Here is a 14,320-nt window from a genome sequence, read left to right on the forward strand (position 1 = left end):
GTTTCCACGGTGTTGGTCTCAAGATTATGACACAAGAGGCAGAGCATATGGAAAGCTGGGGAGAGGGGATCCCCGAGTTCTGGAGACAATGAGAAGTTTCCATCCAGATGGGGACCGGGACAGGGACAGGAAGTTCAGAAAACAGAAGGATCATTTTGAAACAACTGCAAGGGAGGCGGGAGGCAGAGGGGTAGTGAGCACCCAGACCTAAAGCCCACTGGGGCCCACTGGGCAGAGTGAGGTCTCACAGGGGCACGGGGCCCCGCAGCCCAGGCCACAGGCTGATTCACAGCTATTTCTGAGGTTGGAACAGGAAATGGTTAATAGTGTTTGCAAATAAAAACTCTCTGTTCTGTCCTGTATTGAAACATTTCCCAGAAGCTAAAGGAAGAGCTGCTAATTTATCTGCCCAATTTAAGATCCAAATTAAAAAAAAAAGTGAGGCATTTCCACACTTTATCATGTACTTACTTGTTCCTTAAAATAGGTGATTTCTATCCCCAGCTTCATTTTCTCTAAACTTTCCAGAGTGTGGTTAGTGGTTTAAATGTACACATATATTTAAATTTCTAATGTGACTTTGTGTGTGTTGCATATGTGTTTGCAGTGTATGTGTGCTCTGTGTGTGTTTGTGTTGTGTGTAGGAATGCCTTCCAGTCTTGTTACACTAACATGGAAGGCATAATTTGGGTCCTTGCTGGTTACTCAGGTGGTTGCAGTAGCGCCCCACTAAGGCCCCGAAGGCAGGCTGGCCTGAGGTGGACACCCAGCTGGCCCTGTGAGCACAGGGACCCCTAGGAAGGGTAGAAGAGGTGATAGCTACTTGACTGTAGAGGACTGAAGGGGGCAAACAGGTCCAGGAGCCGGGGCAGGGGGAAGGCTCAGCCATCCTGCCAAGTGGATGACGGTGCCAAAAGTGGACCTGACTCTTTTATGATGATTTTTCTCTGTGGTCTGTCTCCTACCCCAGTCCATTGGGAGCCATCTCTAGGGAGGTTGTTCAGGTCTCAGGAAAGGACTCCTACCCATACCTTGCTCTCAAAGCTGGTCCTCTGAGGGCTAACACCATTGAAGTATGCTGAGGATGGCTCCCCATATTCACCTTGGGTATAACACCAGGGTTGGACCCAGGCATGAGGCTTACTTGTAGCTAGCACAGTTTCTATTCATTTTTTTTTCTGGTACAGATGTGGAGAATATGTAGGGTTGATTGACTTCTCAGCTGGTTGGTTGTAGTCTTTGGGGTCTGGCTAGTGGGCCTGGGGGCCATAAATTGGCCTATGGGCAGAGGCTTGGGATGCTGGGTACCTCTGTGTCCTGTGCTGAGCACTAGGAGAATTCTGCCCTGGTCTGAGGACCATTGAAGTGATATACTCCTTCCCTCTGACATTCGTGACTGGTGCTGCCACCCACAGGGTCTTGCCATGGTGGTCAGCACTATCTCAGAGTCAAGCTGTGCCTCTGGGGCCCACAAACCAGGAGAGGTAGCCAGCCTACAGGTTATTGAAACTGGCCAGGGTAGGAGGATGGTGTGGAAGGAGTCAGGAACCCCTGGGCCTTGGGGGACTGGTCTGCATGCCTCCAAGCAACCCTTTCCCCTAAGAGACAGAAAAGGTGAGGGAAGCCAGACATACACATGAAATTCCATTTATAGAAAGTTCAAAAGCAGCAGCTATGAAGGGTGGTGTCCAGGGATGCCTCTGAGGTATAAAGCCAAAGGTACAGCTCAAAATATGTATATATAAGGTCAGGGAGGGTATGTGCTGGGGGGTTCTGAAGGGGAGCAGTAACTGAGAAGAAGCCAGTTAGAGCTCTGGGGTGATGAAGGGGAATTCTGCTCTAATACTTTATAAATATTTGTGAAATTGGGCATTTATTTTTAAGATTTTTTTAAATTTTAACTTTATGTTATCTGTATGAGTGTTTGCATGTATGCACGCATACCATTTGTGTGCTTAGTGCCCTCAGAGACCAGAAGAGGATGTTGGATTCCCTGGAAACTGTAGTTTCAGATGGTTGTGAGCTGCCATGTGGGTGCTGGACATTGAACTTGGGACCTCTGCAAGTGCAGCAAGTGCTCTTAGCTGTTGAGTCATCTCTCCAGTCCCATAAACTGTGCATTTATGATTCAGATATTTTAATGCAAATGTTTGGCATTTCTTACCAATAAAAAGTTCAAAGGTGGCGCATGCCTCTTATCCTTGCATGAAGGGTGGAGAGCTGAGGTAGAAGGATCACAGGTTTAGTGTCAGCCTGGGTCATACTGTGAGGCCCTTTTTCAGAAATCAGGAAATGGCAGCATCAACAAAAGTTTAAATAAAAAGACCTATAGAAAAATTGCAGTGGTGGCGATTCCTAACATTCTCTTCCTTTAAAAAAATTTTTACTTATTTTTTTTGGTCTTTTTGAGATGGGGTCTCCTTGTAGCCCAAGTTGACCTGGCACTCACTATGTGAACCAGGCTGGCCTTGAATTGACAGAGATTCACTTGCCTCTGCCTTCCGAGTACTGGGATTAAAGGTGTGCATCACTGTTTCCTTTTGTTGGTAAAGACATATTCAGCTGTCTGAAGACAAAGACAAGGTCAGTGACTCACAGCTCAGCTTAAGCCAGAGCGTGAACAGGATACTGCTTATGATATTCTGTGCACTGAAAAGAGTAGGTCACAGGACTGTGTCTCTGAGACTTCCTGCTGGTGAAAGTGAACATGAACATTTACATGTGTGGAATGATGCTGGATGTGAGCTCACACACATGGTGTGGTTGGTGGTCTCAACTGGGGTAAAACTGCAAGCTTTTCTATTTCCCTGGTTCTGTGAGACATGCCAGTTGCCATAGAGACCATGCTGTTGTCAAAGCCGCTGACTGACTGGCACTTAGATGTGGGATGCTTCCTTGGGATATGAGTGAGCACAGCTCTCAGCCTGCACTGCAGAACTACACAGACAGGCCCAAGGTGGATGTGTGGACAGACACCTTTTCTCAGCTGATGGCTGCAAGTGTCATATACCCAGGCAAGAGAGTTACAGATCACCACCACATGCATAAGCCAATTAAAAGGGAATGAGGTCTTTTATTGATTAGCATGTAATTGAGAGTGGCTTGCCTTTGAAAACCTTAGTACAAGGCCGGGTGTGGTGGTGCATGCCTTTAATCCCAGCACTTGGGAGGCAGAGGCAGAGGCAGAGGCAGGTGGATCTCTGTGAGTTCGAGGCTAGCCTGGTCTACAGAGCGAGTTTCAGACCAGCTGGGGCTACAGGGAGACTCTGTCTCACATGCCTTTAGTCCCAGCACTCAGGAGGTGGAAGCAGGTGGATCTCTGTGAGTTCAAGGACAGCCTGGTCTATGAAGGGATTTCCAGGTTAGCTGGGGCTACAGGGAGACCATGTCTCAAAAAAAAAAAAAAAAAAAAAACCCAGGGGGGTTGGGGCATCCCTTTAGTCCCAGCACCCAGGGGGGGGAAGCAGGTGGATCTCTGTGAGTTCGAGGCTAGCCTGGTCTACAGAGCGAGTTTCAGACCAGCTGGGGCTACAGGGAGACTCTGTCTTGAAAATATCAAAAAAAAAAAAAAAAAGAAAATCTCTCAGTACAGAGGGGTACTGAGTTTATAAAGGAAAAACAGCAAAAAGCACAGTAACAGTTTAGAACAGATGGAGGTCATGCTAAAGTAGGTATTTTAGCTATAAACTGAGATATGTTTACATTTTACATTTTGGAATTACTTTTCTGTACTATGGTCAGGGCCATGGAAAGGCCATGGACATCATGCAGTTGTCTGAAGGATATTAGTAGCCAGGAAGCATGCCGAAGTATGGGAAATATGGCAAAAACAAACTGAGTCAAAGGCAAGATGGAGTCACTTCTGCTACAGCACAAACCAGGCCATTTGCTACTTTATGCCCCTATTTCTTTTTGGGGATCTTCAGATCCCTGATCTTGGTTGAGAGGCAAATATTGAGTTCTGAGGATCATTGGCTTACTTGAAGCAATTTTCTGTTTTATAAAGTTTAAGAGGCTGTTTGTTATACAGGGCCGCACTGCCTGATCTATCGGGAAGAGGAACAGAAGGCCAGCTAAGTCAGTGAGCAGAGCTGTAAGTCAAGGGTTCCAGTCAAGTAGTTTATGGTACCAGGAGCTACGTAGCTGCCATTCTTCTTATTTCCTCTCTAGATTTTCTCAGACCTTTTGTAAGGTCTCCTTGATGACCCCTGACTGGTTGGCATAGAAGCAACAAGCCTCGCCTCTCCTTCCCCCCCACTGACATGAAGACCAGGTCCAAACCTCGTGGGTTTTGGAAAACTGCCTCAGCCAGGGACTCTACCTGGGTGTGGAGAGTATTGATAGAAAATTGGAGGTGTCTAATATCCACATCTATCTGCTGGCTCATGTTTTGGAGACTAACCTGTCCCTGGACTAGGGCTGCTGTACTTAAAGCAGCAGATCCTGCTACATCTATTCCTTCTAACATTGAACTAGAAGTTGTGGGGCAGCTTGCTCATACTGGCAGTGTGGTGGCCCAAAGGGAAGCAAAAGAAAGGCTCCATCAGGTCCAGCATATGCAAATATCTGGGAAAGGACATAAACAACTACACATAAGACTGGGTTTTCATTCAGACGTTCTGAAGTTATACAACAAGTGAGACCTGTGGAGCAAGCAAACCAGGTTCCACTTGGGACAAAATATACCTGTGAATCAAGAGTTAGTGTTAGAGAAGGAGGCTGAATGGGGGAACTAGAGAGGGAATAATCAGATGTAACTAGGCAGGGTGTATTTCCAGTTACATCCCTCAGTGTGATGGTAGTTTTTTAAGTGCGGGCAAGCTGACTTGTCAGAGGACTTAATTATTGGAATTTCTGCCCTCAGTCTGACATAGTAAGGTGGTCAGGTCTTTAAACAGAGCCAACAATCTTGTGCCAAATCAGGCTGAGGGTAGTTTAAGAGGCTATGTATTCTCTGGAAAAGGTCGGATGCCAAAGGGGCCTTCTCAGAAGGAGGTCTCCCTCAAGGGGGGCCATGGGTCAGTTGTAGGGGGTATAAAGACTTGTTATTTTGGGCCTATGGCTGGATGGATCTTCTATACCCAGGGAATCAGGAGAGGCAGAAATGTAACAGGGGTTTGTCTAATTTAGCTATTGGGCCAATGGAAGTTCTTTTTTTTGAATGTTAAAGCTCCTGGATCATGTTCTTTTATCCAGATTCTTATTCCCCATGTAAATTCAGTTCTTCGAATGTGGTAGACAGGGTGTTTACCTGGAAACATAGGATTTCCCTTTTTGAGATTAGAGCAGTTGTTCTCTGGTTCTATCCAGAGAGAGAAAGGTGGTATCCTTAGAGCCCCCACATAAGTAGTAAAACTAACACACTTCTGGTATGGGCAAAACAATTCATTTTTTTCTGTCCACATCTTGATAAATCTTTGGGTTATATGGGCCATTGCTTTCAATTTCTGGGTTCTGTTCTCCAAAACACAAAAACTTATTCCTCTTAGTCTAGAACATCTATAGGCAGTCCTAAAATGACATGGCTGACTCCTATGAACCAAATGAACCTCCTTTCATGTGTCCTTTCATGAAATTCTTTCTAGGATTAATAGGAAGATTTAAGAGTCTTGTGAGATCAGTCCTAAGTTGTAGAGGCTGTTAGAACCTCATGTCCAGTTAACCTGTGCCAGAATCCTTCCAGTATGGAAGGAGGTCAGAGCAAAGTGAAAGTAATAGGTCTTTCCATCATAACAGGAACTATACAGGCAAACAAGAATCTTATTTGTGAGACAGTTTTAGCTTGAGAGGATCTGGTCCAGTCAGGTGGTCCATCCATGGTCTGAGTCCAAGGCAGGCTTGATACGAGAGTGATGAATCCAGGCAGGAATTCCATCGACTTTTGTGGTGGTCGAAATAGGATGACAGTGTGAGGCCCCCCTCCAAGAAGGAGTCAATCCTTTCTGGAATGTTTTGACGTACACCAGATCTCAAGGTTAGAGCAAAAGGCAGGACCCAGAGGAGCAGAGAACTGGGAATACACCTCGGACGTTAAAATGAACTGGACTTGTTGGAAAGACTAGAGATACTTTAAAAGACATTTGTTTGTAGTCTCTTCAATAATGGGGTCCCTTAGGTGGGCTAACAGGGGAGGTGGCCTTCCAAACATAATTTCATAATAGGTAAACCTCACTTTATAAGGGGTGCATCTTGCCTGGAGGAAGGCCAGAGGTAAGAGATTGGGCCAATGTTCATGGGTTTCTAAACTCAATTTAGGGAGCTTGGATTTAATAGTCTGGTTCATCCTTCAGAATTGTAGGATCTGGTATTTGGAAAACAATAGCTCAGTCAACTTTAACACCCAAATGGGTGGTCTGATGAAGTTAATCCTCTAGAAGATATCTGAGAGCCATAGGTAGTAAGAGTCTCAAGTTGGGTAAAATCAAGCATCCTATAGGGTCTTTTTTTGCACCCTGGGATCAAGCCTCTTCTTCTGGGTTGTAGGTCAACTGGAGAGGGAGCTCCAGGTTGGAAAAGACTACAGGCAGACAGTTAGGGAGTTCCACATGCAGTTCAGCAGCTTGTCTAGCTGTTTGATCCGCCATTTGGTTTCTTCTGGCCTCAGGTTTGTCAGTCGTTTGATGGTCTTGAAAATGAATAGCAACCACCTTTCTGGGGAGCCAAACAGCTTCAAGGAGAGCCAGGATTTCTTCTTTGTTTTTAAGAATTTTTCCTTCAGCTGTCAAGAGTCCCCTTTCCCTGTAAATCATAGTATGAACATGGAGGGTGGCAAAGGAATACCTACTATCTGTGTAGATGTTTATTTGTTTGTCTTTACCCCAGTGTAGAGCTTGGGTGAGTGTGTTAGTTTTGCCTTTGAGCTGAGGTGCCCTGGGACAGGGCTTGGGTTCAAATGGTCTGCTCTTAGGTGGTCACTGCCACCCCAGCTCTTCTGACCCTATTGGTAACTGACTGCTTCTATTGGTGAACACATTGGCATCTGCATCAGACAAGGAAAAGTCTTGGAGATCCAGAGGCTGGCCTGAGAGATGGCCAACAAATCTTCACAGTCCTGGAGAGGACTTCAGGCTTATTGTCAGGCATCTGTGTAGCTGGGTTGAAGCTCTGTACAGCAGTGAAAGTGAGGCAGGGTTGATCAAGCAACAGGCTCTGATATTGAGAAATATGAGCATTTGATATCCATTGATCATCTGCCCCCTACCCCCTGTAAGAGTGTCCCTATGATATAGGGGGCTGTGAGAGTCAGATCTTGACCTAAGGTTAACTTGTCAGCCTCTTTTACCAGTGTAGTGGTAGCAACTATAGCATGCAGGCAAGTAGACCATCTGGAAGTCACTGGGTCTAAATGCTTAGACAAGTATGCCACAGGCCTCTGCCAGGGTCCGAGTCTGAATTAGGATGCCCATTACACACCCTGAGTTTCATGTACAAAAAGGTGGAATGGCCTAGTGATATCAGGCAAGGCAAGAGTTGGGGCTTGAGATAAAGTCTGTTTTAGCTGCCAGAAGGCCCATTCTTCAGTTCAATTTAAGGGCTGGTGCCCCACTGTGGCCAAATAGAGGGACGAGGCTATTTCAGCAAACCTTGGAATCCAGAGTCTACAGTACCCTGCTGTCCCCAAGAACTCGTTTCTTGATCTGGGGTATAGGGATCTATAGGATAGCCTCTTTCCAGACAGCACTCAGGGTTCCTTTACCTTATGAGAATTTGTACCCAAGGTAGGAGACCTCTGTCTGGCAGAGTTGAGCCTTCTTTAAACAGATTGCAGTGTTGGCTGCAGCTCACAGGAGGTCATCTACTTATGAGAGTAAGGTTGAGTCAGGATGGGATAGCCAAAACCTGACTAAGTCCTTTTGTAAGGCTTCCCCAAATAACACTGGGGAATTTTTAAACCCTTGGGGTAGGTAGCCATGTCCAGGTCAACTGGCTTGTTTCACCAGTTTTCAGGTTTGTCCATTCAAAAGCAAATATAAACTGGTTTTCCAGTGCTGAGGGGATGGAGAAGAAAGCATCCTTTAGGTCTAGAACTGTATAAACCTGATAGTTATGTGGGAGGAGGCTCAAGAAGGTGTATAGGTTTGGAACTGTAGGGTGAATGGGTTCAGTCCACTTATTTACCTCCTGGAGGTCCTGGACTGGCTGGTAATCTGAGGTCCCCAGACAAGGGACTAGCTCCTTTCATGTAGCATAGGCAACCAGGGAAGAGGAACTCATCGTATGGGAAGAGATGAGTACCCCATGTTGGCTTCTGGCTGCCACTGAGCCAAAGTGAGCTCAGAGAAGAGTCCAGCTCTCCTGCCCTTGAGGCAGATGATAAAAAGGACCAGATAGAACAACACTGATAGAACAACACAGGCAGGACAAGTTTACAAGTACAGAAAATGACACTGACAGGGCAAGTTCCTAAGTGTACTATTTCAAACTCAAGAGATGCATTCAATTTTTCATACAACAGTTCAGCCAGCTATGAATTCAAACAAAACAAAATCCTAATTCCTTATGAGAAATAGAACCAGAAAACCAAATCCTGAGAGAAGGCTCCCCATCGGGCCTATCCTTTCCAGAAGTCCAGAAACAGCATCCCAATATAGTGCTAGAGGACAAAGGGAAAGCTCCTCATCAGGCCTATCTTTCCCAACCTTAGGGAAGGTTCACCATTGGGCCTCTCCTTCAAACCTGAAACCAGAATTGACATCAACATACAGACTTACCTCCTAGGAGAGTTAAGAGGACTCCATCTGTTTTAGTGTCTAGGAAAATGGCAGTCATTCCAGACTTCTCTGGGTTCAGCTAGGAGGAGCAGGGCCCTGGAACTCTTCAGGTAGTGCCTCCCCTACAACCTCCTCATTGACCCTATGATCTCCTCAGGGAGGTTGGGAGAGAGGCTGAATCACGTGGGTGTGGGGGATCTTGCTGGGGCCTCCAAGATGTTATATGCAGGTGAAAGAGTTACAGATCACTGCCACATGCATAAACCAATTAAAAGGGAACAGGGTCCTTTATTGATTAGTGCATGACTGAGAGTGACCAGTGCCTTTGAAAATCTCTCAGTACAGAAGCTCAGGGTACAGAGTTTATAAAGGCCAAAACTGCAAAAAGCATAACAATTTGGACCAGATGGAAGTCAGAGAAACCTTGCTACAGTAGTTATTTTGGCTATGCATTGAGATTTGTTTACATTTTACATTTTGGAATTATTTTTCTGTACTATGGTTAGGGCTGTGGAAAGGCCCTGGACAACACACAGCTGTCTGGAGGACATAGTAGTCAGGAAGCATGTTAAAGCTAGGAAATACGCCAAAACAGGCACAAACTGAATCAAAGGCAAGATCAAGCCCCTTCTGCCTCGGCACAAACTAGACCTTTTGCTACTTCAAGAGGAAGTCTGACTTCTGTACCCCCAGGAAAACTTGGTCAAGGGGCACTTGGACAGTGGCAATCTCCAGTACCAGCTGAAGGAGTTTTTGAGGTGTGAGGTGGTGAGAGCTTGGAGACCTCCTCCTGGGTTCTGTGGGATGGAGGGGCTGAAGGTGCCTTGTTGCTGGCCTTGGCTGTCCTGTTCTCTGAGGCCAGGCTAGGTGTTGTAGGGAGTAGGGGCTGTTGGGGTGGGAACGGGGGCTTGCCTGGTCTTTATCCAGCAGCTTGGCATGGCCAGGCATGTGCAATACCATCTGGGAAATGAAAACTTTCAGTGTTGTCACATGGCTGTCTAGGTTAGGGCCCTGCAGGGTAATGTGGTGGTTTTTGGGCTTACTTAGGCTCCTCTGGCCAGTGCTGCCCTTAGGCAGGTGGGTCATCTCTGTTTCTATGGCACTGCAATAGCATCACGGGTATCAGAGCTGATGGACAGGAGCTAGACAGTGCAGGTGCTCCTTGCTGTACGCTGTCTGAGGAACCAACCACATGGATGGCACTGCCTCAAACTGAAGCTGAAGGGTTCTTGGGGGCAGGGTGCTTGACCTGAGAAATGGGAGAGCTGCCTTAGACTTCTAGATGGAGTTGGGGGACTGGGCTCAGAGTCTGGGGTAGCTAAGGGTCACTACTGTTGTGATAATATCTACCATCAGTGAGTCAGGGACATACCCTGCTCTGCTTCTCTGGCTTCTCCACCCAGGAAGGCAGCCCTTACTTTGCAGGGAGCTGGGAGGTAAAGGTTGGGCATAGGGGTACAGATCAAAGGTCTTGAGAGGAAGACAGAGGGCTGGCCAGTGTGTCAGTATGTAGGGACACTGGGCAGAGAGGGGGGCAACTCACCCCTTTGATGTGGATACAATGGCTCTCAGGATCTAAAACCCCTGGGGCCAGGTATGAGGTAGATCTGAGCCTTTTCAGGTTCAAGGACCATGAAGCACCTTGAGGCACATTTCTAGTCCCAAAGCCACAGCAAAACCTGCTTTAGCAGGTGAGTAGAGGTGGGTCACTCACTGCAGCTGGTTGGAGTTGTGTACGTAGGCCTAAACAGGAATGGACCTAAGCCCTCAACTGAAGCACCAGTGCTTCTGAGTGCTGGTGAACCCAACTTAGATAAGCTTGACGTGCCACTCCTCAGACATGGGTCCAGAGCTCTGTGGGCTTATGTGGCTGGAGGGTGGTGATAGGCACAAGTTCAGAGCAATATTACTATCCAGAAAGTTTCACTTGACAACACTGAAGTGAAGCCTTCCACGCAGCTTGTAGCTATACATGTGTTGCAGGGAGTGGTCACTTGTCTGGAGACCTGAGGGTCTCAGAATACAGGGTCCAGGCACAGGCATTGCCTCAGGTACCTCCAGCTCCAGGACCTTCACTGGGGTCCCAAGATGGTTTCTCTTAGCTGAAGGGACAGAAATACAGCTGTCTTGTTCACATAGCTCATACTATTAAAGTCAAAGGGGCTCACCTACTGTGTCTACCCTGGATCAACGTACCCCCCCCAAGTACTCCCCCAATTTCCCATCACCATGATGCAGGGCAGGCACCGTGTGACTTGATTTACCTTTCAGCCAACATAGGACAGGCAGAATCACCTCTTTTTTGGGATGGGTACCCACCAAGGTTTGCTCCGTCACCACCTCACTTGCTGAGCCATTATCTATGGCAATCCCTCAGATCTTCGCTCTTCTGCCCTGCCCCACCCCAGGATTGCTTGTGTCACCTGAAACCCTGAGTCATAGAAAATGAGGAGCTGCAGAAAGCAACAGCACCCACAGGTATCAGCAAGTGAGTTCTGGCACCAAAGGGATAAGAAGGCGTTATATGTTCAGCTTTTCAGATTAGGGGCTGCAGACAAGGGGAGTGGAACTGCACTTGCCCATGTGCAGATGCAGGGAGGGACTTGAGGGCTATAGAGCTTGTGTATAGGCTGGTGTAGGTGCTGGGGTCATTTTGGTCACACCCCTGGCTGGCTGGTGGGTGAAGTTTGAGATTTGAAGTGTGCGCGTGGGATGTAAAACCAGAATCAGTTTGGCACCAGACAGGCAAGAAGGCCAAGTTCCAGCAGAGTCCCGAGGGGCTCAACTGTGGGCTCCACAGCTTGGTCTTCTCTCCCCTCTGCTCATCTGTTTTCTCTTTCCTCACAGGCTCCAGTGCAATTGCTGTCCATGAACCTGGGGCTTGGCTCCACCTGTGGTGAATGGGGCTTGTGGCCAGGGGTTGGTGAGGATGTGAATGTGGGTGAGGCTGTGCTCCCTGGGCACCTTTGGAGACTGCCAGGTGAGCCCTGGGGATGTTTGAGCCTTTCTCAGGCATCTGGTCCTCCATATTCTGCAGAAATGCTGTGGGGACAGCCTTGGACAACAACAGTGCCCTGAGATCTATTTCAGGGGACTGCTGTGAGGCCTATGAAGTAGGGGTCTGCTCCCTCCAGAAGGTGCTAGACCCTGTCTGGGGGGGTCTGTGGTCCAGAGTACCTATCCTCTGAAAGAGGATACCACAGAGGATACCAGAGATACCACACAGGATAGCTCCATGAACTCTTCACGTGGCAACAGCACTGATGCCAATGGCCAATGGTTGGTGGCCCACAGTAGTAGGCCCATGATCAAGGGCACCAGAGGCTCTGACTCTAAGCCCTTCACCTTTCCTCTGCTGGTGCTTGAGTTCATCAAGGAACTTTTTTCTGACAGCAGTGACTTCCTCAGCAAGGGTAACTGCAGTATCACCATTCTCGTCTCTCTAATGGATGTTACTGATGGCTATAGCCCTGCCACCCAGGGGAAGGGCTCCCTTTCAGCAGCAGGTGTGGTCACCAGGGGCAGCCACAGGAACTGAATGGATAGCCACAGGAACTGAATGGATTACCACAGAACTAATAATAAGCCAGGGGACTCAGGTCTTTCATGCACCCGAGGGCTGATCATATCAACAGCTCTGCTTTTATTCTCATACTCGTGAGAATCACAGTCACATGTCTACAGAACTGAACAGTAATAAAATGGCTTCTCATATTTGTCAGCACCACAGTCAAATGTTTACTAAATAATAACTATAAGACTAGAATATAACAATTGTGCTAGTTTGTCCATTGCTGTGACAAAACACTCTGACCAATATCAACTTGGGAAGGAAAGGGTTTATTCAACTTACAACTCCTGGGTCACAGTTTGCTGATAGATCCCAAGGTAGGAACTCAGGGCAGGAATCTGGAGGCAGGAGGTGAAGCACAGGCCATGGAGGAATTCTGCTTACTGGCTTGCTTCCCTGGCCCGTGCTTAACCTACTTTCTTATACAACATAGGCCCACCTGTCCATGGGTGGCATCACTCACAGTGGGTTGGGTCCTCCCACATCACTCAATAATCAAGAAGATGCCCCACAGACATGGCCACAGGCCAGTCCAATGGAAGCAATTCACCAGTTGAGGCTCCCTCTAACCAGGTGTGTCAAGTTGACAACTAAAGCTATCCAGCACAATTTCGCAAAATAAGAGGAGCACAGAAACATTATTTCCATGCTATGTCTACTTAGGAGGTCAACATGTTTCATGAGAAACCAGAGGGTGAACTGGCATTCCGGAGGTAATTCCCTATCAAGCATTCTTGAATAAATTTTCTCATGAGACATGACTTTCTAGACATATACATTCAAAGTTCAGCTTAATTCACCAAGCGTATTTTTAAAGCCATAGGAACACTATTTCACAGTCCCTTCAAGCAGGTAGCAGTACTACTCATGATTGGTCAGGGCTCCATCCACTAAAAGTGCCAAGGCTGTGCCCAAGGGTAAACATCAGAGTCTCTATCTTCCATGGACCAGGTCTCCAAACAGCTGCATGAAGACTTTTGAACTCAGAGGCTTCCTGTTTGGAGGCTGGGACTCCTTTCTTAGCCCCATTGGTGTAGCCAGGGGCCAGGGCCCTATCTCCTTCAACAATGTCCCCATTACTTCTGGAAATAACCTGTCCCCAGTGTTTTATATCATTGGCCTCAAGGCTAATGGGGAGGGCACTGTCATTTTCCCCTTTTCCTTAACCAACATCATCAGAGGCAAAGATTCCTTCTTGACAGGGCTGAGGACATAGGGAGGGAAGACAGTGGCCAGAGGTTTGCCATCAGTGGTCACAACCAGCCTCTGGAGACCCAGGCTGATGGGCCCATTATCAGTAAGGAGGGCTCTATTACCTTCCCCTTCATCTTTAGTGCTGATGTCAAAGACTCTTACCAACTTCAGCAAAGATAAAGAGAAGGAAAGTGGACAGGACACAGCCTCTGTCAGTCACAATGTCCTTCTGCAGATCAATGCCAATTGTCCCATCTGTATCAGTGAGGACACCATCACCATCCCCTCCTCAGGTTTCAGTATCATAAAATGTACAGGTCCCAGTTACATGGCCAACAGCTTCCAATGCAATGGCTTTGTCACCTATGGCTACAAAAGAAGAGGTGGCTGAGGTCCAGGTTTGGTGGGTCCAATCGTGGGTCCCACCAGGAGGAAGAGTTCTTCTTCTGCGGGGTCACTTGCAGGGTGAGTGCCCAGACTAAACCTCTTTGTATTTTGCTGACCATCAGCATCTTCTGGCTGATATGCATGTACAGGATGAACCTCAGCACCTCCCAGTGTAAGCCTGACCACGCCCTGCACCCACTGTGTCCCTTTAGCAGCCTCATCCCCCACTAAGCCATTGGAGACCCCTCTATAGTGGCCCTGCTCCTCCTGTCTCCAGGACAGAAGGCTGCTGCTGTGGATGTTCACCCTGAGTATTTTCTGAGCTGCACATGTGAGTTCTAGGTGCTTTTATCTATCTGTGTCAAACTCCAGTAAAGCAAAACAAAAATCTGTTACAGAGAATGTTGCAGGAGGGAGGTGGGCCTGGTGACCTAGCCTTCTCTCTGTTACAGAGACC

General features: G+C 47.5%; 1 protein-coding gene across 1 annotated transcript; it reads left to right on the plus strand.

The window, feature by feature from the left end:
- The first annotated feature begins 13,168 nt into the window (after positions 1-13,168).
- Positions 13,169-13,867, plus strand: Rtp5 (receptor transporter protein 5 (putative)). Its single transcript, XM_029561673.1, has 2 exons — positions 13,169-13,463; positions 13,617-13,867. The coding sequence occupies exons 1-2, from the start codon at positions 13,250-13,252 to the stop codon at positions 13,865-13,867; spliced, it is 465 nt and encodes a 154-aa protein (XP_029417533.1). The 5' UTR covers positions 13,169-13,249.
- The last annotated feature ends 453 nt before the right edge of the window (positions 13,868-14,320 follow it).

Source organism: Nannospalax galili, unplaced genomic scaffold (genome assembly GCF_000622305.1).
Source record: "Nannospalax galili isolate Female #2095 unplaced genomic scaffold, S.galili_v1.0 scaffold453, whole genome shotgun sequence".
Lineage (NCBI taxonomy): Eukaryota > Metazoa > Chordata > Mammalia > Rodentia > Spalacidae > Nannospalax > Nannospalax galili.